Source organism: Thalassophryne amazonica, unplaced genomic scaffold, assembly GCF_902500255.1.
Source record: "Thalassophryne amazonica unplaced genomic scaffold, fThaAma1.1, whole genome shotgun sequence".
Lineage (NCBI taxonomy): Eukaryota > Metazoa > Chordata > Actinopteri > Batrachoidiformes > Batrachoididae > Thalassophryne > Thalassophryne amazonica.
Genome location: NW_022986237.1, coordinates 201,943 through 228,324, shown reverse-complemented (window position 1 = coordinate 228,324; position 26,382 = coordinate 201,943). Strand labels below are relative to the sequence as shown.

The 26,382-nt window shown below is 43.2% G+C and overlaps 1 protein-coding gene across 8 annotated transcripts in view; it reads left to right on the top strand.

Moving 5' to 3' along the window:
* LOC117505689 (ankyrin-2-like) overlaps window positions 1-26,382 on the top strand; it is a 235,575-nt gene that overhangs the window by 96,271 nt on the left and 112,922 nt on the right. For 5 of the 8 annotated variants that reach the window (XM_034165236.1, XM_034165239.1, XM_034165238.1 and 2 more), the window contains exons 1-14: window positions 3,419-3,551; window positions 11,737-11,760; window positions 14,294-14,302; window positions 14,763-14,861; window positions 18,596-18,694; window positions 19,761-19,859; window positions 19,935-20,132; window positions 21,043-21,141; window positions 22,556-22,654; window positions 22,743-22,841; window positions 22,927-23,124; window positions 23,994-24,092; window positions 25,082-25,180; window positions 25,908-26,105. In XM_034165236.1, the coding sequence (XP_034021127.1) occupies window positions 11,737-11,760; window positions 14,294-14,302; window positions 14,763-14,861; window positions 18,596-18,694; window positions 19,761-19,859; window positions 19,935-20,132; window positions 21,043-21,141; window positions 22,556-22,654; window positions 22,743-22,841; window positions 22,927-23,124; window positions 23,994-24,092; window positions 25,082-25,180; window positions 25,908-26,105 (1,419 nt within the window). In that variant the 5' untranslated portion in view covers window positions 3,419-3,551. Of the gene's footprint in view, window positions 1-3,366; window positions 3,552-11,736; window positions 11,761-14,293; window positions 14,303-14,762; window positions 14,862-18,595; window positions 18,695-19,760; window positions 19,860-19,934; window positions 20,133-21,042; window positions 21,142-22,555; window positions 22,655-22,742; window positions 22,842-22,926; window positions 23,125-23,993; window positions 24,093-25,081; window positions 25,181-25,907; window positions 26,106-26,382 lie in introns of those variants that run through there. The other 3 variants (XM_034165237.1, XM_034165234.1, XM_034165240.1) reach the window with 3 other exon arrangements.

The window sequence follows — 26,382 nt, the reverse complement described above, 5'->3', positions numbered from 1 at the left end:
TCATTGTCGTATAGATCTGATACTTTACTGATACCTTTATCCACCCATGACTTAAACCAAGATCATTGGTGCCTGGAGTAAAATTCCTATTCCCCCTAACAGGGGTAAATTGGGACAAAGGAGCATTTTCTTTAAGGTAGTTTAACACCTCGTGCAACATTACAGTATTCCTAACAAAGGATTTTGAGTTTTGTTTTGTTTTTTTCTTTTTTTCAATATGGAGACATTTGCTGAGTAGAGATAAAACTTAAGGGAACTTTAGAGGTTGTGATTTCTTCTATCTTCACCCACTGTAATGTTGTTTTAGGTCCAAACCAATATGAGGCTGCTCTTGACTGTGCTGCCCAATAGTATCCCTGGAGGAAAGGCAATCCTAATCCCCCCTGTCATAGGACAGGCGCCGTCTGGAGCATCTACTGTTCCAAATAAAGTGACAAAAATCTGTTTCATTCTGGTGAAAAAATCAGTAGGGGGGGGGGAAAGTGGAATGGTTTGAAACAGGTAAAGGAACTTAAAAAGAATATTCATTTTCAAAATCTTAAGTCGTCCAGTCATGGATAATGGTTGTGATTTCCATCTGTTGATAGATTCTACTACAGAGTTCACCACAAGGTTATAATTAGCTGGTACCAAAGCATCTATTGTAGTTATAATTTTAACACTAAGATATGTAAAACTTTCCAAAATATTCATAAAATTTGTATAGCGTGGTGGGACTAAGCTTTCTGAATTTTTCAAGAACATGATGTTAGATTACTTGCATTGACTTTATATCCTGAAAAGCTGCAAAATATCCCTATTACCTGTAATAAGGTGGGTATAGATCTTTTAAGATTACTCAAAAAGAGAACAACGTCATCATTGTATAGTCCTATCTTATTCTCAGTATTAGTTATCTTAATTCCGGCAATCTCTTTATTATTTCTAATTGCAATAGCTAAGGGCTCAATAGCCAATAAAAAGAGAGGGGACAGGGGACACCCCAAAATTGCCCTGATACCATATAATTAGTCAAAACTGAAGCCTTAGAGTCATGATACAGGACCTTTATCCATCTAAGGCCGGGTTCACACGGCAGGATAATTAGGCTGATATTGGACCCGATCTTCCCCTTCCGACAAGCTTAAGGATCCCTGACAATCATGATGACGCTAAAGATAATCTTATCATATTCCTCCCTGTGTGGTGTGTTAAGAGCGCTCTGATCGCTCGGTAGGATCAGGAGCGCTCCGATCGCCAATCAGGATATTCAACATGTTGGATTGTCTTGGCCCGATATCGCAGCGTGTTGTGTCCCTCCAACCACACATGAGCAGCCTAATGAATGTGATGTGCAGCCCATCAGAAAGCAAGGTGACGGACGCACGGAGCGGAAAATAAAATCAAAACAGCTGTTCTGACTTACCAGAAAGTCCAGTGGTGGCGCTGTCTCCACTCCTTTAAAGAACCTTTTCTTTTTGTGTTGTTTTTACCTCTGTTTTAAATAGTCCACAAACTATCTCCATTTGTTTACTCTGAAGTCAAGTTTGATGTTGAGAGATGTTGCGAGATTTCCTGCCTGAGTTGGGAACGTTGGTGTGTGAAATCTGTCGTGTGTGGTGTTGTTACCGTGTGGCTGAACACCACACACTGTACCACCAAACCTGTTAGAGCCATGATTTTTTATCTTCACGTGTGTGGTCTCTCAGGTTTTAGAAATCTAAAGATAATTTTAAAATCCCGTCTTGTGAACCAGGCTTAAGGAAGTAGCTGCCTATTCCAAAACGGTTAAGTATTTCAAACAGATATGGGTGTGTTCAACCCTGTCAAAGGCCTTTTCTGCATCAAGTCCTATTACAGCCATGTCAGAAGATTCATTCTTAGCATGTGTAATATTCAGCAATCTACGGACATTATGGAAACCCTGTCTTCGCTTTTTAGATAGATAGATAGATAGATAGATAGCTTTTATTGTCATTGTCATTACGAGATTTCTGCACTCACATTCCACATACAACAGCAGTTGATCTACAATTATTACTTGTTTACCGTAATAATGGCACATCAGAATTAGGACAACACATATACATTTGACATTGTTTATGTGCACTAAACTTGAAACAGTCCGTTTCCTAATTGAGGCAAAGTTTTACTCTTTTAATTCATTTTATTAGTAAACGGAGCGTGCCGCAGCCCCAACTTGACCTAAATTCTGGGTCTGTTAGTGAAGTTTAGGGCTAGTGGCCGGCGATCACCTTAGTATTTCTTCTGTTTTTCTTGTTGTTTAATGCTGACAAATTATACTGTATTTCTTGTCTTTCTGATGCCTGATTCTGTTTTTTGTCTCTCTGTTTGAGGTGCAGCTCCATCAACAGATGGGTGTGGTGTCTGTTTCTGTAATCCTCCTGTCCTGTGCACCGGCAGCATTTCCTGTATATTCATTTTTGTCAACTGTTCTGTAATTTGTGTCTGTAGCATGGCCCAAGCAGAGGGTCACCCCTTGAGTCTGGTCTGCTTGAGGTTTCTTCCTAAAATCATCAGAGGGAGTTTTTTTCCTACCACTGTCGCCTGTGTTCTTACTCTGGGAGTTAGTAAGATTAGACCTTACTTGTGTGAAGCGCCTTGAGGCAACTCTGTTGTGATTTGGCGCTATATAAATGAAAATAAATTGAAATTAAAAGAAAAAAACATTTCACCAGACAAAGCATTAATAGTTCAAGAATTACTTTTAACATGCACCAAGTCATAAAAGAGACATCTCAGGTTAAATGGGATATATGCAAATTGTGTTTTTGCTTAATTATGCACACAAGAAAAACACAACTTTCAGTTGTCGGTTTGAGGTCAAAAGTGAAACAACAGTCTTTTCAGTTGAGGCATCAGACCTTTTGGAAAAGAGAATTAATGCACTTCATTGGATTAATTCTAAATGAAGATATCTTTGCTACATTATTGTTGTTTGTGTTAACTAAACTTTTTAATTTGCATTTATTATTAACAACAATTATACATTATTTGTTGATTTATTCATTTTAGAAGGTGGGGGGTTTAAAATAAATAAATAAAACCCGGAAAATCTGAAAATGATGTTACACAGTTAAAACCACTTTTTAGAGCCACAACAACAGAACAAATGTAAACATCTCACAAGTTCAGGTTCTGCAGTTACCAGTAGTCACCACCAGGGTCTCTGCTGGCTCAGTTGGGAGGGCTCAGTGCTGCCCTCTTGCTTAAGTCATGTGACCAGAGTTGGGGACATCATTTGTGTTTTGGGGACTCACAATTAGAAAACGGCGCCCCTGTTGCTGTCCGTGTCTGTTGCATGCTTTCATTCTTATTCCAGCTGAGTTTTATTTTCTTCCTCTTTTCATGTCTGTCGCATGCAGGACGGCTTCACGCCGCTGGCCATCGCCCTGCAGCAGGGCCACAACCAGGTGGTCTCGGTCCTGCTGGAGAACGACACCAAAGGCAAAGTGCGGCTGCCCGCCTTACACATCGCCGCTCGCAAGGACGACACCAAGTCTGCAGCTCTGCTGCTGCAGAACGACCACAACGCTGACGTCCAGTCAAAGGTCAGTGACCCCACGCGCTTCGGTCACCGTCAGGCTGACACATGCACTCACGAAACCGCATGCTGAGAACCGGGAATGACGACAGCTTCTAGTGGACAGCTGTTCCATCAGGAACCTTTGACTCGCCATGGGGATTTTCACCTGACGACCAGCGGTGTGAAACAGGTGGCCTGGGGGCCAGTTAAAAACCACACCAGGAATTACTGCATCATCAATGACATCATCGTGATTCCATGAAAATCAGTGACTGCGTGGAAGAAATAAGGACCTCTCGGAGAAAAATAAATGATTTATAAAACATACAAATAGGAAACGTAAACAGTTTATACTTAAGAATTCACTGTAGATCGAGTTCCACGTGATTGGTGTAAACAGCGTGTAATATGTGTCAAATCACAATGAATGCATCGCAATACATTTGGAATGGAGATGGCTGAATCCCGATGTGTATTGAATCGAGACGGTTGAATCCCGATGTGTGTTGAATCGAGACGGTTGAATCGTGATGCGTATTGAATCGAGACGGCTGAATCGTGATGCGTATTGAATCGAGACGGCTGAATCGTGATGCATATTGAATCGAAACGGCTGAATCCCGATGCGTATTGAATCGAGACGGCTGAATCGTGATGCATATTGAATCGAAACGGCTGAATCCCGATGCGTATTGAATCGAGACGGCTGAATCGTGATGCATATTCAATCGAAACGGCTGAATCCCGATGCGTATTGAATCGAGACGGCTGAATCGTGATGCATATTGAATCGAAACGGCTGAATCCCGATGCGTATTGAATCGAGACGGCTGAATCCCGATGCGTATTGAATCGAGACGGCTGAATCCCGATGCGTATTGAATCGAGACGGCTGAATCCCGATCCGTATTGAATCGAGGCGGCTGAACCCCCGATGCGTATTGAATCGAGACGGCTGAACCATGGAAGACCTGATGACATGGGTGACATCCTCCTCAATTACTTCTTTGAGTCTTATTGAACACGATAAATAATTTATCGCACAAACCCGTGTTGTGTTTTTCCACTCATCCGTATCCATCAGCGGTACACTGCTGTCGAGTTTGACATGTTTTTCTGTTTTCATCACATCAAGTCAGAATGAATAAGAAATAAAACACACTTCTTTCGTTTAAGCTGATACAGAAATTATTTTCCTCACTGCGCGCGGTGAACACTGTGCCACTGGACTTTACTCGTAGCCGTTTACCGAATCGTATCTTACTCGTAGCTGTTTACTAAATCGTACCTTACTCGTAGCCGTTTATCGACCCGTATCTTACTCGTAGCTGTTTAATAAAACGTACCTTACTCGTAGCTGTTTACTAAGTTGTACCTTACTCGTAGCCGTTTATCGACCCGTGTCTTACTCGTAGCTGTTTAATAAACTGTACCTTACTCGTAGCCGTTTATCGACCCGTATCTTACTCGTAGCTGTTTACTAAGTTGTACCTTACTTGTAGCTGTTTACTAAACCGTACCTTAACTCGTATCTGTTTACTAAACCGTACCTTAACTCGTAGCTGATGACTAAACCGTACCTTACTCGTATCTGTTTACTAAACTGTACCTTACTCGTATCTGTTTACTAAACCGTACCTTACTCGTAGCTGTTTACTAAACCGTACTTTACTCGTAGCTGATGACTAAGCCGTACCTTACTTGTATCTGTTTACTAAACTGTACCTTACTCGTAGCTGTTTACTAAACTGTACCTTACTCGTAGCTGATGACTAAACCGTACCTTACTTGTATCTGTTTACTAAACTGTACCTTACTCGTAGCTGTTTACTAAACTGTACCTTACTCGTAGCTGATGACTAAACTGTACCTTACTCGTAGCTGATGACTAAACCGTACCTTACTCGTAGCTGTTTACTAAACCGTACTTTACTCGTAGCTGTTTACTAAACCGTACCTTACTCGTAGCTGTTTACTAAACTGTACCTTACTCGTAGCTGTTTACTAAACCGTACTTTACTCGTAGCTGATGACTAAACCGTACCTTACTTGTATCTGTTTACTAAACTGTACCTTACTCGTATCTGTTTACTAAACCGTACCTTACTCGTATCTGTTTACTAAACTGTATCTTACTCGTATCTGTTTACTAAACTGTACCTTACTCGTATCTGTTTACTAAACCGTACCTTACTCGTATCTGTTTACTAAACTGTACCTTACTCGTATCTGTTTACTAAACCGTACCTTACTTGTAGCTGATGACTAAACTGTACCATAAATAATTTATCGCACAAACCCGTGTTGTGTTTTTCCACTCATCCGTATCATCCAGCGTCGTACGCTGCTGTCGAGTTTGACATGTTTTTCTGTTTTCATCACATCAAGTCAGAATGAATAAGAAATAAAAATCACACTTCTTTCGTTTAAGCTGATACAGAAATTATTTTCCTCACTGCGTGCGGTGAACACTGTGCCACTGGACTTTACTCGTAGCCGGTTATCGACCCGTATCTTACTCGTAGCTGTTTAATAAAACGTACCTTACTCGTAGCTGTTTACTAAGTTGTACCTTACTCATAGCCGTTTATCAACCCGTATCTTACTCGTAGCTGTTTAATAAAACGTACCTTACTTGTAGCCGTTTACTAAACTGTACTTTACTCGTAGCTGATGACTAAACCGTACCTTACTTGTAGCTGTTTACTAAACTGTACTTTACTCGTAGCTGTTTACTAAACCGTACTTTACTCGTAGCTGATGACTAAACTGTATCTAACTTGTAACCATTTACTAAACTGTACCTTACTCGTAGCCGTTTACTAAGTTGTACCTTACTCGTAGCTGATGACTAAACCGTACCTTACTTGTAGCTGTTTACTAAACCGTACCTTACTCGTAGCTGTTTACTAAACCGTACTTTACTCGTAGCTGATGACTAAACCGTACCTTACTCGTATCTGTTTACTAAAGTGTACCTTACTCGTAGCTGATGACTAAACCGTATCTTACTCGTATCTGTTTACTAAACTGTACCTTACTCGTATCTGTTTACTAAACCGTACATTACTTGTAGCTGATGACTAAACTGTACCTTACTCGTATCTGTTTGCTAAACCGTACCTTACTCGTAGCTGATGACTAAACCGTACCTTACTCGTAGCTGATGACTAAACTGTACCTTACTCGTAGCTGATGACTAAACCGTACCTTACTCGTATCTGTTTACTAAACCGTACCTTACTCGTAGCTGTTTACTAAACCGTACCTTACTCGTAGCATGACTAAACTGTACCTTACTCGTAGCTGATGACTAAACCGTACCTTACTCGTAGCTGTTTACTAAACCGTACCTTACTCGTAGCTGTTTACTAAACCGTACCTTACTCGTAGCTGATGACTAAACTGTACCTTACTCGTAGCTGATGACTAAACCGTACCTTACTCGTATCTGTTTACTAAAGTGTACCTTACTCGTAGCTGATGACTAAACCGTATCTTACTCGTATCTGTTTACTAAAGTGTACCTTACTCGTAGCTGATGACTAAACCGTACCTTACTCGTATCTGTTTACTAAACTGTACCTTACTCGTAGCTGTTTACTAAACCGTACCTTACTCGTAGCTGATGACTAAACCGTACCTTACTCGTATCTGTTTACTAAACTGTACCTTACTCGTATCTGTTTACTAAACCGTACCTTACTTGTAGCTGATGACTAAACTGTAACCATAAATAATTTATTGCACAAACCCGTGTTGTGTTTTCCACTCATCCGTATCATCCAGCGTCGGTACGCTGCTGTCGAGTTTGAACATGTTTTTCTGTTTCATCACATCAAGTCAGAATGAATAAGAAATAAAAATCACACTTCTTTCGTTTAAGCTGATACAGAAATTATTTTCCTCACTGCGTGCGGTGAACACTGGCCGTTTATCGACCCGTATCTTACTCGTAGCTGTTAATAAAACGTACCTTACTCGTAGCTGTTTACTAGTTGTACCTTACTCGTAGCCGTTTATCAACCCGTATCTTACTCGTAGCTGTTTATAAAACGTACCTTACTTGTAGCCGTTACTAAACTGTACTTTACTCGTAGCTGATGACTAAACCGTACCTTACTTGTAGCTGTTTACTAAACTGTACTTTACTCGTAGCTGTTACTAAACCGTACTTTACTCGAGCTGATGACTAAACTGTATCTAACTTGTAACCATTTACTAAACTGTACCTTACCTCGTAGCCGTTTACTAAGTTGTACCTTACTCGTAGCTGATGACTAAACCGTACCTTACTTGTAGCTGTTTACTAAACCGTACCTTACTCGTAGCTGTTTACTAAACCGTATCTTACTCGATCTGTTTACTAAACTGTACCTACTCGTAGCTGGTTACTAAACCGTACCTTACTTGTAGCTGATGACTAAACTGTACCTTACTCGTATCTGATTACTAAACCGTACCTTACTCGTATCTGTTTACTAAACCGTACCTTACTCGTAGCTGATGACTAAACTGTACCTTACTCGTAGCTGATGACTAAACTGTACCTTACTCGTAGCTGATGACTAAACCGTACCTTACTCGTATCTGTTTACTAAACCGTACCTTACTCGTAGCTGTTTACTAAACCGTACCTTACTCGTAGCTGATGACTAAACTGTACCTTACTCGTAGCTGATGACTAAACCGTACCTTACTCGTATCTGTTTACTAAACCGTACCTTACTCGTATCTGTTTACTAAACCGTACCTTACTCGTAGCTGATGACTAACTGTACCTTACTCGTAGCTGATGACTAAACCGTACCTTACTCGTATTTGTTTACTAAAGTGTACCTTACTCGTAGCTGATGACTAAACCGTATCTTACTCGTATCTGTTTACTAAAGTGTACCTTACTCGTAGCTGATGACTAAACCGTACCTTACTCGTATCTGTTTACTAAAGTGTACCTTACTCGTAGCTGATGACTAAACCGTATCTTACTCGTAGCTGATGACTAAACTGTACCTTACTCGTATCTGTTTACTAAACCGTACCTTACTCGTAGCTGTTTACTAAACCGTACCTTACTCGTAGCTGTTGACTAAACCGTACCTTACTCGTAGCTGTTTACTAAACCGTACTTTACTCGTAGCTGATGACTAAACCGTACCTTACTCGTATCTGTTTACTAAACTGTACCTTACTCGTATCTGTTTACTAAAACCGTACCTTACTCGTAGCTGTTTACTAAACCGTACTTTACTCGTAGCTGATGACTAAACCGTACCTTACTTGTATCTGTTTACTAAACTGGACCTTACTCGTATCTGTTTACTAAACCGTACCTTACTCGTATCTGTTTACTAAACTGTATCTTACTCGTATCTGTTTACTAAACTGTACCTTACTCGTAGCTGTTTACTAAACCGTACCTTACTCGTATCTGTTTACTAAACTGTACCTTACTCGTATCTGTTTACTAAACCGTACCTTACTTGTAGCTGATGACTAAACTGTACCATAAATAATTTATCGCACAAACCCGTGTTGTGTTTTTCCACTCATCCGTATCATCCAGCGTCGGTACGCTGCTGTCGAGTTTGACATGTTTTTCTGTTTTCATCACATCAAGTCAGAATGAATAAGAAATAAAAATCACACTTCTTCCGTTTAAGCTGATACAGAAATTATTTTCCTCACTGCGTGCGGTGAACACTGGTGCCACTGGACTTTACTCGTAGCCGTTTACCGAATCGTATCTAACTCGTAGCTGTTTACTAAATTGTACCTTACTTGTAACCGTTTACTAAACTGTACCTTACTCGTAGCCGTTTATCGACCCGTATCTTACTCGTAGCTGTTTAATAAAACGTACCTTACTCGTAGCTGTTTACTAAGTTGTACCTTACTCATAGCCGTTATCACCCGTATCTTACTCGTAGCTGTTTAATAAACGTACCTTACTTGTAGCCGTTTACTAAACTGTACTTTACTCGTAGCTGATGACTAAACCGTACCTTACTTGTAGCTGTTTACTAAACTGTACTTTACTCGTAGCTGTTTACTAAACCGTACTTAATCGTAGCTGATGACTAAACTGTATCTTACTCGTAGCCGTTTACTAAGTTGTACCTTACTCGTAGCTGATGACTAAACCGTACCTTACTTGTAGCTGTTTACTAAAACCGTACCTTACTCGTAGCTGTTTAGTAAACCGTACTTTACTCGTAGCTGATGACTAAACCGTACCTTACTCGTATCTGTTTACTAAACCGTACCTTACTCGTAGCTGTTTACTAAACCGTACCTTACTCGTAGCTGATGACTAAACTGTACCTTACTCGTAGCTGATGACTAAACCGTACCTTACTCGTATCTGTTTACGAAAGTGTACCTTACCCTCGTAGCTGATGACTAAACCGTATCTTACTCGTATCTGTTTACTAAAGTGTACCTTACTCGTAGCTGATGACTAAACCGTATCTTACTCGTATCCTGTTTACTAAACTGTACCGTACTCGTATCTGTTTACTAAACCGTACCTTACTCGTAGCTGTTTACTAAACTGTACCTTACTCGTAGCTGATGACTAAACTGTACCTTACTCGTAGCTGATGACTAAACCGTACCTTACTCGTAGCTGTTTACTAAACCGTACCTTACTCGTAGCTGTTTACTAAACCGTACTTTACTCGTAGCTGATGACTAAACCGTACCTTACTCGTATCTGTTTACTAAACTGTACCTTACTCGTAGCTGTTACTAAACCGTACTTTACTCGTAGCTGATGACTAAAACCGTACCTTACTTGTATCTGTTTACTAAACTGTACCTTACTCGTAGCTGATGACTAAACTGTACCTTACTCGTAGCTGATGACTAAACCGTACCTTACTCGTAGCTGATGACTAAACCGTACCTTACTCGTAGCTGTTTACTAAACCGTACTTTACTCGTAGCTGATGACTAAACCGTACCTTACTCGTATCTGTTTACTAAACTGTACCTTACTCGTAGCTGTTTACTAAACCGTACTTTACTCGTAGCTGATGACTAAACCGTACCTTACTTGTATCTGTTTACTAAACTGTACCTTACTCGTAGCTGTTTACTAAACTGTACCTTACTCGTAGCTGATGACTAAACTGTACCTTACTCGTAGCTGATGACTAAACCGTACCTTACTTGTATCTGTTTACTAAACTGTACCTTACTCGTAGCTGTTTACTAAACTGTACCTTACTCGTAGCTGATGACTAAACTGTACCTTACTCGTAGCTGATGACTAAACCGTACCTTACTCGTAGCTGTTTACTAAACCGTACCTTACTCGTAGCTGTTTACTAAACCGTACTTTACTCGTAGCTGATGACTAAACCGTACCTTACTCGTAGCTGTTTACTAAACTGTACCTTACTCGTAGCTGTTTACTAAACTGTACCTTACTCGTATCTGTTTACTAAACCGTACCTTACTCGTAGCTGTTTACTAAAGTGTACCTTACTCGTAGCTGATGACTAAACCGTACCTTACTCGTATCTGTTTACTAAAGTGTACCTTACTCGTAGCTGATGACTAAACCGTATCTTACTCGTAGCTGATGACTAAACTGTACCTTACTCGTAGCTGTTTACTAAACCGTACCTTACTCGTAGCTGATGACTAAACTGTACCTTACTCGTAGCTGTTTACTAAACCGTACCTTACTCGTAGCTGTTTACTAAACCGTACTTTACTCGTAGCTGATGACTAAGCGTACCTTACTCGTAGCTGTTTACTAAACTGTACCTTACTCGTAGCTGTTGACTAAACCGTACCTTACTCGTAGCTGATGACTAAACCGTACCTTACTCGTAGCCGTTTACTAAGTTGTACCTTACTTGTAGCTGTTGACTAAAAGAGGAACTGAAAAGGAGGCGTTGAATCTTGGTCTGGCTTTGTGGGTGCAAGCTTCCTTCGTCTTTGCTCCTGGTGTGTCTGAGGCGTGCAATCAGTGCACGTTCATTCACAACACCTGTTTGCATGCGCACCTGTCACTCCCAAAGGCTTAGCCACGTCCCCTCCTCATGATTGATGTGGAGGACGTGTCATTGGGGTGTGGTTTGGACGCATTTCCCGGTGTGCAGTATGTCCCCGCTGCTTCCCCAGTCTGCCTAGATTTGAGCTTTGAGTTGCAGAGTGTCTCTGACGTGATGTTTCCCTCCTCACCGCCGTGCCTCCAGATGATGGTCAATAGGACTACTGAGGTATTGACACGCCTTCACCCTCCCTCTCTGTGTTCCTGTCCTCATCATGTCCTCACTGCATGACGTAAATAAAGACACGGTAGCGGCTGGCTTCAGTTCTGAGTCACCAGACGCGCTGGTTTATAGCTCCACGCTAACATGCACGGCTGAGCGGAATGGCCAAGCTAGCGCTGTGCGTCCTGCGCTCAGCTGCAGCTTTTTGATTGGTTCTTCATTTTCACGGTGTTTTGTTTTGTCCTCATGATGAAATGCTTCAGATGGTTGTGTTTACTGAATTGTTGTCAGTCTTAGCCTTGTTGATCAATACAGGTGATTGATAGTGTATCGCTGTTTGTCTCACTGCATGATGCACCCTCAGTTGTTTCACAATCACAAACTATTTTTATGCAGCTGTGCTTTGCCGTTGCCATGACGACACAAACCTACCTGATAATAATTTGTCTTGATTTACAAACCAAATGATGTGAATTTTAACAAGAAACTTTTATTACAGCAACATGTCTGAAAATCAGTGCCTCAGTTAACCCCTTAACACTCGAATTTATATAGCTGTAGATAAGAAAATGTGTTGTGTGTGTTTTTGCCTTTAAGTAGATGGTAAATAATGTTGAGATTATTAATTTCACTTTTGCACAAAAACTAGATCGTAATATTGGGTATTCTGGTTATGTTATGTTATAATGTTGTAATAATAATGATGGTATGTTGCAAATTTGCGACAATGGGCATACAGGTCAATTAGGTAAGTTGCATATTTGAGTCAGAGATGTAGCATATATGCGACGATGGGCGTTAAGGGATAAAATATCTTAAAAACGTCAGTTTAAAAAGTTACTTTGTGACTGAGCTGCTTACAGTCAGCTCAGTAAGATCACGTTATCTCGTTATATCTCTAATATTTCACATTCTGCTGACATTCAAAGCTTTAATTATAACATACCTCCTTAAAATATGACTTCAGTTATTATTAGTAAAAGAAAAGAAAAAACTGTTTCACCTTTGACATTGAAGTAAAATGACAGAAAAAGTTGCTTTTAACAATTTGCGTTGTAACACAAATATTTAATATTGTAATGAGAAATCTCCATAACAGCTTTTCAAATGATCATTTTTATTATTGTTGGTCTGAGCGGAGGCGAGCCACAGACAGAGGCTGGATACAAAATGCAGACTACCAGGCGACACCTATGAGTAAAAAAACAGGCAAGGGTTCAGTGTACAGGTAGGCAGTCCACGGCGCAAAGGTACCAGGCAGGACCGAGACACAGGACGTGGCCAATAACAAGCAGGGCAAACTGGGCGATCAGAGCTGAGGCAAAAGGCAGGATCCGGAAAACAGAACAGCGCTGGTAAGCGATGAAAAAAATCAAGCAACGAGCGAGAGAACAGATGCAGGAAGGCGGTGAGAGGAAAACAAGGCGCACGTGAGGGAGCAGGATCCGGGAAAAGGGGCGTGGCAGAATGATGAGGAAAAGGACTGAACAGATGCAAGATGGTGAGGGAAGGAAAACACAGTGCAGCCAGAACCAAGAGAACTACGTGACAGGAAAACTACGGATGAAAACCGTGGCGCACTGAAGACAAACAATAATTAATGTGAGTGAAACAAAAGGGGCAAAAATAAGAAATAACGTGACTAGTCCAAAAAGTGGAAAACAAGGAAACTACTGATTAAAACCAAAACTGGAACAGGAGTGATACTGACACTGACACAAAACAAACTGTTGGTTAAACTGAGAATAAATGACGAACAGAAAAGAAACCCAGAGACAAGAGAATAATACACAGCGAAGGAATGATCAGCACCAAATGGAATGAGAATCACAGGTGACAGGTGAAAATCAACAACAGGTAACTCAAGACCGGGGCAGATGGATGGAAAAGAAAAGGGCACAAATGCAAAGTGGCACCTAAACGGGAATGAAACCTGACAATTATATTTTATTGTCCTTGTTTAAAACTTTCCTCTGATCACAAAAACTGTCCAAAGAAAACAGAATTTACAACTTTAGGTTTTATTTTGTGTGCGACTTCGGGAGCTTTTGGAAATGTTTGGAGGCAGAATTTCGGATTTTAATGAAAACCATCAGAAACAGAAGCCTTGCTGAGGATATAATGTAGGAATCAGTTCAGTGTGATTTATTTAGCACCAAAAAATAAAATAAAATGACTTTATGTTAAAAAAAAAAAAACAGACCAAACCCCTCTGGATCCTGCTGTTTTTTGGAGGACGGAGGCTGTTTATTGATCTTTATTTTAATTTTGAGAGGTTTTCTGGCCGTCATGGTGGTGGCGACGTGTGGCTTCACTTTTGGATCAGATATTTGGAATTCACTCTTTCATCTTTAAATGTGTCGTTTTGTTCCTGCTGCTTGTCCGCTCTAGCGCACTCTGACCGCATGCTGCACTCACGCGAGAGGTTAATTTGCACAGTTCTAGTCACTGTGTCCTTTCTGAACCATCACGTTAGTCACTGTCTTCTTCACGCTTTTGTAAATAATGTTTTCACATTTAACGGGACCCTCACAAACAGAACGGCAAGGTAAGGCGAGACCCCGCCCCCTCCTCCACCCTGCTCTGCAGGCTCTCTCTGATACCCCCCCTCCCCGCTTTGCTGTTTACTGGTGTTGTCCTGTGTTTGTTCACGGTTCCGTGGTAACGCTCTGTTTACTGTTTGTCTGCTCGTTTGAATTTGGTTTTTCATTTCTAATTGTTTTTCAAGCTTCTTTGAATGATTGTTTCTGTGATTGACAGCATGCTCAGTTGTGATGTGACTCTTAGTGCGTGTTGGTTTGTGTGTCTGCGTACAGCAGATTTTGTCCTTTTGGATGCTTTTTCTCAACTGGTACCTCCACTGTGTTTGTCTTCAGTTCCCATTTTGTTCAGGTGTAACGCTCGATGCACTTGCATGCTGGGATCAAGAAGGTCAAGAGGTCACATTTGGTGGACACAAAGGCTCCTGTGTGACTTTTCTGTCCATGTCTTTCTTGTGTGTCTTTCAGAGTGGATTCACCCCCCTGCACATCGCCGCCCACTACGGGAACGTCAACGTGGCTACGCTCTTACTGAACAGAGGCGCCGCTGTCGACTTCACAGCAAGGGTAATGTGCATGCTGACAAAACACATAACACACACATAACACGTGTAACGAGACTGCCCAAGACGTATAAACACATGTAACAACGCCTTTCAGACGTATAAATGTCAGAAATAAAGACATGTAACAACACCGCTCAGACGTATAAATGTCAGAAATAAAGACATGTAACAACACCGCTCAGACGTATAAGTGTCAGAAATAAAGACATGTACAACACCGCTCAGACGTATAAGTGTCAGAAATAAAGACATGTAACAACACCGCTCAGACGTATAAGTGTCAGAAATAAAGACATGTAACAACACCGCTCAGACGTATAAGTGTCAGAAATAAAGACATGTAACAACACCGCTCAGACGTATAAGTGTCAGAAATAAAGGACATGTAACAACACCGCTCAGACGTATAAGTGTCAGAAATAAAGACATGTAACAACACCGCTCAGACGTATAAGTGTCAGAAATAAAGACATGTAACAACACCGCTCAGACGTATAAGTGTCAGAAATAAAGACATGTAACAACACCGCTCAGACGTATAAGTGTCAGAAATAAAGACATGTAACAACACCGCTCAGACGTATAAGTGTCAGAAATAAAGACATGTAACAACACCGCTCAGACGTATAAGTGTCAGAAATAAAGACATGTAACAACACCGCTCAGACGTATAAGTGTCAGAAATAAAGACATGTAACAACACCGCTCAGACGTATAAGTGTCAGAAATAAAGACATGTAACAACACCGCTCAGACGTATAAGTGTCAGAAATAAAGACATGTAACAACACCGCTCAGACGTATAAGTGTCAGAAATAAAGACATGTAACAACACCGCTCAGACGTATAAGTGTCAGAATAAAGACATGTAACAACACCGCTCAGACGTATAAGTGTCAGAAATAAAGACATGTAACAACACCGCTCAGACGTATAAGTGTCAGAAATAAGACATGTAACAACACCGCTCAGACGTATATAGTGTCAGAAATAAAGACATGTAACAACACCGCTCAGACGTATAAGTGTCAGAAATAAAGACATGTAACAACACCGCTCAGACGTATAAGTGTCAGAAATAAAGACATGTAACAACACCGCTCAGACGTATAAGTGTCAGAAATAGACATGTAACAACACCGCTCAGACGTATAAGTGTCAGAAATAAAGACATGTAACAACACCGCTCAGACGTATAAGTGTCAGAAATAAAGACATGTAACAACACCGCTCAGACGTATAAATGTCAGAAATAAAGACATGTAACAACACCGCTCAGACGTATAAATGTCAGAAATAAAGACATGTAACAACACCGCTCAGACGTATAAGTGTCAGAAATAAAGACATGTAACAACACCGCTCAGACGTATAAGTGTCAGAAATAAAGACATGTAACAACACCGCTCAGACGTATAAGTGTCGGGAATAAAGACATGTAACAACACCGCTCAGACGTATAAGTGTCAGAAATAAAGACATGTAACAACACCGCTCAGACGTATAAGTGTCAGAAATAAAGACATGTAACAACACCGCTCAGACGTATAAGTGTCAGAAATAAAGACATGTAACAACACCGCTCAGACGTATAAGTGTCAGAAATAAAGACATGTAACAACACCGCTCAGACGTATAAGTGTCAGAAATAAAGACATGTAACAACACCGCTCAGACGTATAAGTGTCAGAAATAAAGACATGTAACAACACCGCTCAGACGTATAAGTGTCAGAAATAAAGACATGTAACAACACCGCTCAGACGTATAAGTGTCAGAAATAAAGACATGTAACAACACCGCTCAGACGTATAAGTGTCAGAAATAAAGACATGTAACAACACCGCTCAGACGTATAAGTGTCAGAAATAAAGACATGTAACAACACCGCTCAGACGTATAAGTGTCAGAAATAAAGACATGTAACAACACCGCTCAGACGTATAAGTGTCAGAAATAAAGACATGTAACAACACCGCTCAGACGTAAAAGTGTCAGAAATAAGACATGTAACAACACCGCTCAGACGTATAAGTGTCAGAAATAAAGACATGTAACAACACCGCTCAGACGTATAAGTGTCAGAAATAAAGACATGTAACAACACCGCTCAGACGTATAAGTGTCAGAAATAAAGACATGTAACAACACCGCTCAGACGTATAAGTGTCAGAAATAAAGACATGTAACAACACCGCTCAGACGTATAAGTGTCAGAAATAAAGACATGTAACAACACCGCTCAGACGTATAAGTGTCAGAAATAAAGACATGTAACAACACCGCTCAGACGTATAAGTGTCAGAAATAAAGACATGTAACAACACCGCTCAGACGTATAAGTGTCAGAAATAAAGACATGTAACAACACCGCTCAGACGTATAAGTGTCAGAAATAAAGACATGTAACAACACCGCTCAGACGTATAAGTGTCAGAAATAAAGACATGTAACAACACCGCTCAGACGTATAAGTGTCAGAAATAAAGACATGTAACAACACCGCTCAGACGTATAAGTGTCAGAAATAAAGACATGTAACAACACCGCTCAGACGTATAAGTGTCGGGAATAAAGACATGTAACAACACCGCTCAGACGTATAAACGTCGGGAATAAACACATGTAACATCAATGCCCAGATGTATATGACCCAGATCACACATGCTTGTAACAGTGCCACAGATGTATGATGACACCATTCATGTGTGTGTAGTGAAAAAAAAATGGGTCACAGTGCACTTGCACAGATGTGTATTAATGTGCAATGACACAGCTCTCACAGATTTGTAACAGTGATAAATGTGTGTAATGAGACAGCTCAATTACATGTATTACAGTGATGAACATGTAACAACAGTTTGTATAACAGTGTAACAGCGGCTCACGCACGTGCGTAACAGAGAAGACACTGTAACAGGGTCACACGCACATGTGTAACAGCGATGACCGTGTAACAACGGCTCACATACGTGTGTAACAGAGAAGACACTGTTACGGCTCATGCACATGCGATACAACGATGACCGTGTAACAGCGGCTCACGCACGCGCATAATAGTAATGACACTGTAACAGCAGCTCACGTACATCTGTAACAGCGATGACCGTGTAATAGCGGCTCACACACATGCGTAATATTGATGATAGCATAACAGCGATGTGTAACAGTGTAACAGCGACGACAGTGTAACAGTGGCTCACGTACATGTGTAACAGCGATGACAGTGTAACAGTGGCTCGCGTACGTGTGTAACAGCGATGACAGTGTAACAGTGGCTCACGTACGTGTGTAACAGCGATGACAGTGTAACAGCGGCTCACGTACGTGTGTAACAGCGATGACAGTGTAACAGCGGCTCACGTAAGTGTGTAACAGCGATGACTGTGATGGCTGTGTTGTGATTGTGTGGCTCTTTAATTTGTAACAGACTTTAGTTTTGAGTGCTTTGGTTAGATTTGGCGGTTGTTGTATCTGCAGCTTGACTGTTGTGCTGTGGGAAGCTTTAATGGTTGTCAGCAGACTGAACCATAGTACCACAGTAATGGTTCTTATTTCTGTCCTACATAGTCATTGGTTGGCACGGTCCTCTGGTCAGTATGGAAACATCCACCTGGCTCCAAACCACATGAGGGTTGAGAGTTTTGTGATCCTGAGGCGTCATCACATCGTGATGTAGCTGCACTTTGTAACTCGCACTCTGCCCTTCAGCCTGACTGTTGTTTTGTACCACAGAATGGGATCACACCGCTGCATGTGGCCTCGAAGCGCGGCAACACCAATATGGTTCACCTGCTGCTGGACCGCGGCTCTCAGATCGATGCTAAAACCAGGGTGAGTACAGACTACACACCACACAAAGTGTTCACACGGCACAGAGTGTTCACACGGCACAGAGTGCACACAACACAAAGTGTTCACACGGCACAGAGTGCACACAACACAAAGTGTTCACACGGCACAGAGTGCACACAACACAAAGTGTTCACACGGCACAGAGTGCACAAAACACAGTGATCACACGGCACAGAGTGCACACAACACAGTGTTCACACGGCACAGAGTGCACACAACACAGTGTTCACACGGCACAGAGTGCACACAACACAAAGTGTTCACACGGCACAGAGTGCACACAACACAAAGTGTTCACACGGCACAGAGTGCACACAACACACAAAGTGTTCACACGGCACAGAGTGCACACAACACACAAAGTGTTCACACGGCACAGAGTGCACACAACACACAAAGTGTTCACACGGCACAGAGTGCACACAACACACAAACTGTTCACACGGCACAGAGTGCACACAAAACACAAACTGTTCACACGGCACAGAGTGCACACAAAACACAAAGTGTTCACACGGCACAGAGTGCACACAGAACACAAAGTGTTCGCACAGAGTGCACACAGAACACAAAGTGTTCGCACAGAGTGCACACAGAACACAAAGTGTTCGCACAGAGTGCACACAGAACACAAAGTGTTCGCACAGAGTGCACACAGAACACAAAGTGTTCGCACAGAGTGCACACAGAACACAAAGTGTTCGCACAGAGTGCACACAGAACACAAAGTGTTCGCACAGAGTGCACACAGAACACAAAGTGTTCGCACAGAGTGCACACAGAACACAAAGTGTTCGCACGGCACAATATATGCAGAGTTAGACCAGGTTATCAGTCAGAGTTTTTTACATTTTTAATGATACTTTGGCCTTAGCAGCAGTGGTTTCTGGTGTGAAACATGTTATGGAGGAGTTTTAATGGCATGAACACTGAGAGAAGAAGTGTAGAGCATCCACACAGAGGTGGAGGTCAAGTCCTCTAACCAGTCCTGTTAGACTAAGTGTGTGTGTGTGTGTGTGTGTGTGTGTGTGTGTGTGCTGTGTAGGATGGCCTCACACCACTTCACTGCGCCGCTCGAAGTGGACACGATACCACTGTGGAGTTGCTGATGGAGAGAGGAGCGCCCCTGCTGGCCAGGACAAAGGTGTGTCACTGGTGTTTGGTGTTGTGTGTTCGACTCTGTCAGATCCTCCTCAAACTAAACGTCATGTCTCCTCAGAACGGCCTGTCTCCTCTCCACATGGCGGCACAGGGGGACCATGTTGAATGCGTCAAGCACCTTCTGCAGCACAAGGCGCCTGTTGATGATGTCACACTGGACTATCTGACAGCGCTCCACGTGGCAGCACATTGCGGACACTACCGAGTCACTAAACTGCTGCTGGACAAGAGGGCCAACCCCAATGCTCGGGCCCTGGTACGGCACAGAGCCAGCAGAACTTCAGTGACCCAAAGGGGAACTGAAATATTTCTGAATAGTCAGTAAACAGCAGAATGTGGGGATGTCAAGCGTATGCTGAAGTTTTTATATGGAGACATTTAATTCATCATCCATCCTGTTCCTCTTCCAGGAAAGGACAAGACTCAGATCCTCTGTGCTGAATTCATCAGTTGCCCTTGGGCTCAACGGCTTCCTATGTATAAAAGGCAGATTATGAGTATGTGAGCCAGCCGGTAGTGTCCAGATACTAATGGACCCAAGTGGACGTTCATATGGGATGGGGCTGTGTCCAAATACTTATAGACCTGAGTGGATGTTCATAAAGCATAGTGGGATGGGGCGGTGTCCACATACTTATGGATCCGAGTGGATGTTCATAAAGCATAGTGGGATGGGGCGGTATCCACATACTTATGGACCCGAGTGGATGTTCATATGGGATGGGGCTGTGTCCAAATACTTATAGACCCAAGTGGATGTTCATATGGGATGGGGCTGTGTCCAAATACTTATAGACCCAAGTGGATGTTCATATGGGATGGGGCTGTGTCCAAATACTTATAGACCCGAGTGGATGTTCATAAAGCATAGTGGGATAGGGCGGTTACCACATACTTATGGACCCGAGTGGATGCTCATATGGGATGGGGCTGTGTCCAAATACTTATGGACCCGAGTGGATGTTCATAAAGCATAGTGGGATGGGGCGGTGTCCAAATACTTATAGACCCGAGTGGATGTTCATAAAGCATCGTAAAAACGCATAGTGGGTTGGGGTGGTGTCCAAGTATTTATGGTCCCTGCATTTGCGGCGGTAACCTGCGGTTGCAGCGGTGACTTGAGGTTCTGGCGGTAACCTGCGGTTATGTTTGCTGTTTCTCTGCAGAATGGCTTCACTCCGCTACACATAGCCTGTAAGAAGAACCGCGTGAAGGTGATGGAGCTGCTGGTCAAGTACGGAGCTTCCATCCAGGCTGTCACTGAGGTACGTCCCAAACCTGAGGCCCATGGAGCTCCGTATAGTTCCTGGGATTGTCCGATTGGGGTAGACCCACGTGAACTTGCTGGTTTTCCGTCATATTTCATCTTTAAAGTCATACCAGTTTCAGGTGTATAGTTTCTTTTGGTGGATCTGGAGTCACGTTAATAACTGAACCTGGACGAGATCCATCCACAGATGATAAGATTAGAGCTCTGTGCTGGATCAGGGTTAGATGGCGTTTGATGACCCGTTGTGTCAACAGGAGCAGCCATGACCCTCAGATCATGCCTGATCCTTCTGAGAGCCGAACCCGAGTCAGCCTGATTAAAACAGTTTTATTTATATTGGATTCCAAATCACAGCCAGGTGGCCTGAAGGTCAAAGATTGGAGACCAACAGTCCAAGTCTTGCGGGTCCTGGTGCTGCCTGTCTTACTGTCTGGTTGTCAGACTTGGACTCTAACCATTGGGCCTAAGGTGAGGACTGGATGTCTTTGGTACCAGGTCTCTGTGGAGGATCTTTGGGTTCTGCTGGAATGACTTACTGTGAGGGAACATCAGACACCACATTTACTCCATGTGGTGTGTTTGTCTCTGGACCCAGTGTTACCACCAGGAAGGGAGTAACACATGACGATGTGGGACACGTGACGGACAGCCGTCAGTCTTCATTTGCGTGTAGGTGAAGATCCCTCAAGGACCCTGCAGTTGGTGTCAGTTTCCTTATGCAAATGAAATGCGCTGTAATTTACAGTGTACGTCACATTTTTTAAAAGTGGTGCTGCTTCATGCGGCAAGAAGCAAAATTAATTTAATCATCATGTTGTTTATTTATGGTGCAAACATGGCGTTGAGAAGCAGAAGCTAACGAGCAATTAATGCTACTGTAATGGGCGTAAAATGCCAGTCAGTGGATTCTTTTGGCTACAAAACAGACGATATGTGAGGTAAACATGTTGTCTCACACATTCTAAAGAAAAGTTGTTCTGAGTCATATAAAAAGTTGTCTTCCCTTTTTATTGTGTGTACTATTACAGTTTGAAAACCTGATTTGTTAAAAGCCAGTCTCCCATTGAATATGTTTGGCTCTGATTAATATCTGGAGTTGAAGTTGATGGTAATCTCCTTCAGTCGCCAAAAAGCGTTAGCAGCAGCCCTGCGTGAGTGGACCCTGCTGCTGCAGATTACAGGCAGCATTGAATGCAGCACCATGTGCTCACAGTGTGCATGTAGATGCTGCCATCTTGTGGCCTTAGATGATCGTGTTTTCGTCTATAAGTTGCAGGACTTCAAATTGGTTTAAAAAAAACCCCTTTTGAATCTGTTGAACGGTTTAGTGACATTGTTGGACTGAACTTACTTGAATGTTGATGACTAACCTTTAATGTTTTGGGGCCTGTCATGTGTCCCCGGTCCAGTCCGGTTTGACCCCGATCCATGTGGCAGCCTTCATGGGTCACCTGAACATCGTCCTACTGCTGCTGCAGAATGGAGCCTCTCCTGACGTCAACAACATCGTGAGTGGACACGCTTCCGACCATCTGTGTCAGAGACGCTCTTGGTTATGTTGTGTGTGCTGATCTGGATTGTGTGTCCCCTGTACAGCGTGGAGAGACAGCGTTGCACATGGCAGCCCGTGCTGGCCAGGTGGAGGTAGTCAGGTGTCTGCTAAGGAATGGTGCCATGGTGGATGCCAGAGCCCGGGTGAGATTAGTGTGCCGCGATGTCCCATAGTGTACCGTGGAGTGTTAAACCACAGAAAGACACAGCATTGCTTTTGTCCCGGCAGGAGGATCAGACCCCCCTCCACATTGCGTCCCGTCTGGGGAAAACGGAGATCGTCCAACTGCTGCTCCAGCACATGGCCCATCCGGATGCTGCCACCGCCAATGGCTACACCCCGCTCCACATCTCAGCCAGGGAGGGCCAGTTGGAGACGGCCTCAGTCCTGCTGGAAGCCGGTGCCTCGCACTCACTGGCCACCAAGGTGGGACGACACATTCAGGCAACTTTAATTCTCGTAGGTCAACTTTCCTACAAAATGTTCCCAGTTGTTTTGTTTCACCCCTCATCCAAGTCACAGGGACTCTGTATTTAAAACAGACAAGGTCAAGGTAGTTGGTCATGATGACCTCATTTAAAGTCGTCTCGTCTGTAGAAAACAGCTGGGTGGTCTCTCCCCGATGGACATGTCAAGGCTCTGCTTGGCCATCAATGAAAGGACTAAGTCAGTTAGTTCGCTTTGAAGCAAAATAAAGTCAGTGGAACTCAGCCGATTGTCACCACATAGTGACCCCAAGGAGCCTGTTGTTTTTTTGGTCAAAAGGACAAAGGTCACCATCACCAGAGCATGCTTTGTATAAAACCCTGTGAGCAGAATAACTGTCACCAAACCTGGTCTGTATGTTAGGCAGTGTGGCCCCAAGAAGCCTGGTGGTTTGGGGCCAAAAGGACAAAGGTCAAAATGGTTGAACTGTACTTTACATAAAAGCATCATGGTTTGGCGCCGTGGGTTAGTGAAAGTACACACTTGTTAAAACTGTAGAAGTCACTTGGATGTGCGGTGAAACTTCCAGAAAAATAACAAGCAGTTAGTTAGCAGTGTGTTTGATCGCAGATTCATTTCTAAGTTCGTATTATTGGTGGGAAAAAAATCCACTGGATTTTCTGTTTTTGTCCTGCTGAGCATCAAAATGTCCTCAAGTGTGAGTAGGATAGAGGAACGGTCACAGGGTAGGTCAGAGTACACCTGGGTCAGCAGAGACCAGGTGTGCGGGTCATGTGATTGGTTGTCATCATACAGTGGAACAAGCTCAGCTCTGTTTGTTTGTTTGTATTTCCTGTTTGTGTCTGCAGAAAGGCTTTACTCCCTTGCACGTGGCCTCAAAGTACGGAAGCCTGGATGTGGCCAGACTTCTGCTGCAGCGACGTGCTCCTCCTGACAGTGTTGGGAAGGTATGCTGCACAAACAGCTGCAGGTGTGCAGTCAGTGGTGCTGCAAGGCGGCCATACACAACAGGGTGACATGTTACATCATAACTGCGTAGACCTGTAAGGGATCCGTACAAGACACTGTGACACGTGACGTCGTAACTGCGTAGACCTGTAAGGGGGCCGTACGCGACACAGTGAGGTGTTACGTCATAACCACGTAAACCTGTAAGGGGGCCGTACAAGACACGGTGACACTTGACGTCATAACCGCGTAGACCTGTAAGGGGGCCGTACACGACACGGTGAGATGTTACATCATAAGCGCATAGACCTGTACGGGGGCCGTACACGACATGGTGACATGTTACATCATCACCGCGTAGACCTGTAAGGGGGTTGTACATGACACGGTGACATGTTACATCATAACCGCATAGACTGTAAGTGGGCCGTACACGACACGGTAACACCTGACGTCATAACCATGTAGACCTGTAAGGCATCCGTACATGACACAGTAACACCTGACGTCATAACCATGTAGACATGTAAGGGGCCGTACAAGACATGGTGACACATGACGTCGTAACCGCGTAGACCTGTAAGGTGGCCGTACACGACACGGTAACACCTGACGTCATAACCGTGTAGACCTGTAAGGCATCCGTACACAACATGGTGACACGTGACATCATAACCGCGTAGACCTGTAAGGGGGCCGTACAAGATACGGTGACACTTGACGTCATAACTGCGTAGACCTGTAAGGCATCCGTACACGACACGGTGACACGTGACATCATAACCACTTAGACCTGTAAGGGGGCCGTACGTGACACGGTGACACCTGACGTCATAACCGTGTAGACCTGTAAGGGGGCCATACAAGACATGGTGAAACATGATGTCGTAACCGCGTAGACCTGTAAGGGGGCCGTACACGACAAGGGACGTCATAACCGCTGGTTAACCTGATTAACCGTGCACACAGCTGTATGCGTCCTTTACAGAACGGCCTCACTCCGCTCCATGTCGCAGCACATTACGATAACCAGAAGGTGGCGCTTCTGCTGTTGGACAAAGGGGCATCCCCCCACGCCATGGCTAAGGTGAGAGTCCAATAGATGGACTAAGGGAGTGGAACTGTGACTGTTTCAATGTTTTACTTTTTGTCCGGTTGATGTGACGTTAATTGACCGGCTTCAGGGATGAGATCATCGTTACCTTCACCAGCTGACAGAGGAGGGCGGAGCTTAGGATTGTGCTCCTCTCTTTTTCTGTCCTGTTAGGCGGGGTCAGGTTTGGGAGCGTGCACCACCACCCCACAGGACCGTCTTTGGTCCTGGATGGCAGCCACCCAGGCAGACAATGGGTTCATCTCCAATTCTCGAAAGTAACCCTCTATGTGCTGAAACCAGGTGAAATGTGAGCGTGTCCTTAAACTTGTGAAATGTGGGTGTGTCCTTGTACTTGTGAAGTGTGGAAACCATTTTAATGACATTTGCCAAATTTACGAGGACTGGAGTCCCATTAGTGTGTTCAGAATTAAGGCTAGAGTTTGAGGGAGTTCAGGATGCAGACGTCAGACAGGTTGTCCTTTCCTTTAGATTGGACCCACCTTATGACATCACAAAGCTCTGTGAGTAAGCTGCTGTCATACATCAGCTCTCCTCTTTCAGCTGGTGGAGGTCATGGTGTTGTTGGTCATTAGGTCTCTGTTAGATCTTGGTGAGCCAATGGTTCCACTCTGAACGTTTCTGAAGGAACACCAAATGTTGGGTCAGTAAAAACCGTCTTATTGGTCGTTGAGAGCCACTGTGTTTTTGTTGGATCCAGAATGGGTACACTCCTCTGCACATTGCAGCCAAGAAGAACCAGATGGACATTGCTACAGTGCTGCTGCAGTATGGCGCAGAGACCAACATTGTGACCAAGCAGGGGGTCACGCCACTTCATCTGGCCTCACAGGAGGGACACACCATCATGACTGCCCTGCTCTTGAGCAAGGGAACCCAGGTCAATGTCCCTACCAAGGTACAGTAGAACCCTCTTCATTTATAAATCCAGCGTTATACATTGTAGGACATCAGGTGATTTGTGTTTTTAATGTTAAGCACTTTGGACACCAGTCGGTGCTGTAAAGCGCTTTATAAATAAATGTTGATTGATTGATTGATTTGGAACTTCCTCCCATCTCCATCTCAAAATAAAAAAGGAAACATAACGAATACAATCCAGTTAAAAGTTTGATGCACTGGATGAATCAAAAAAACATCGTTTTGATTTATGTGGAGTAGTCTCATCATTACAT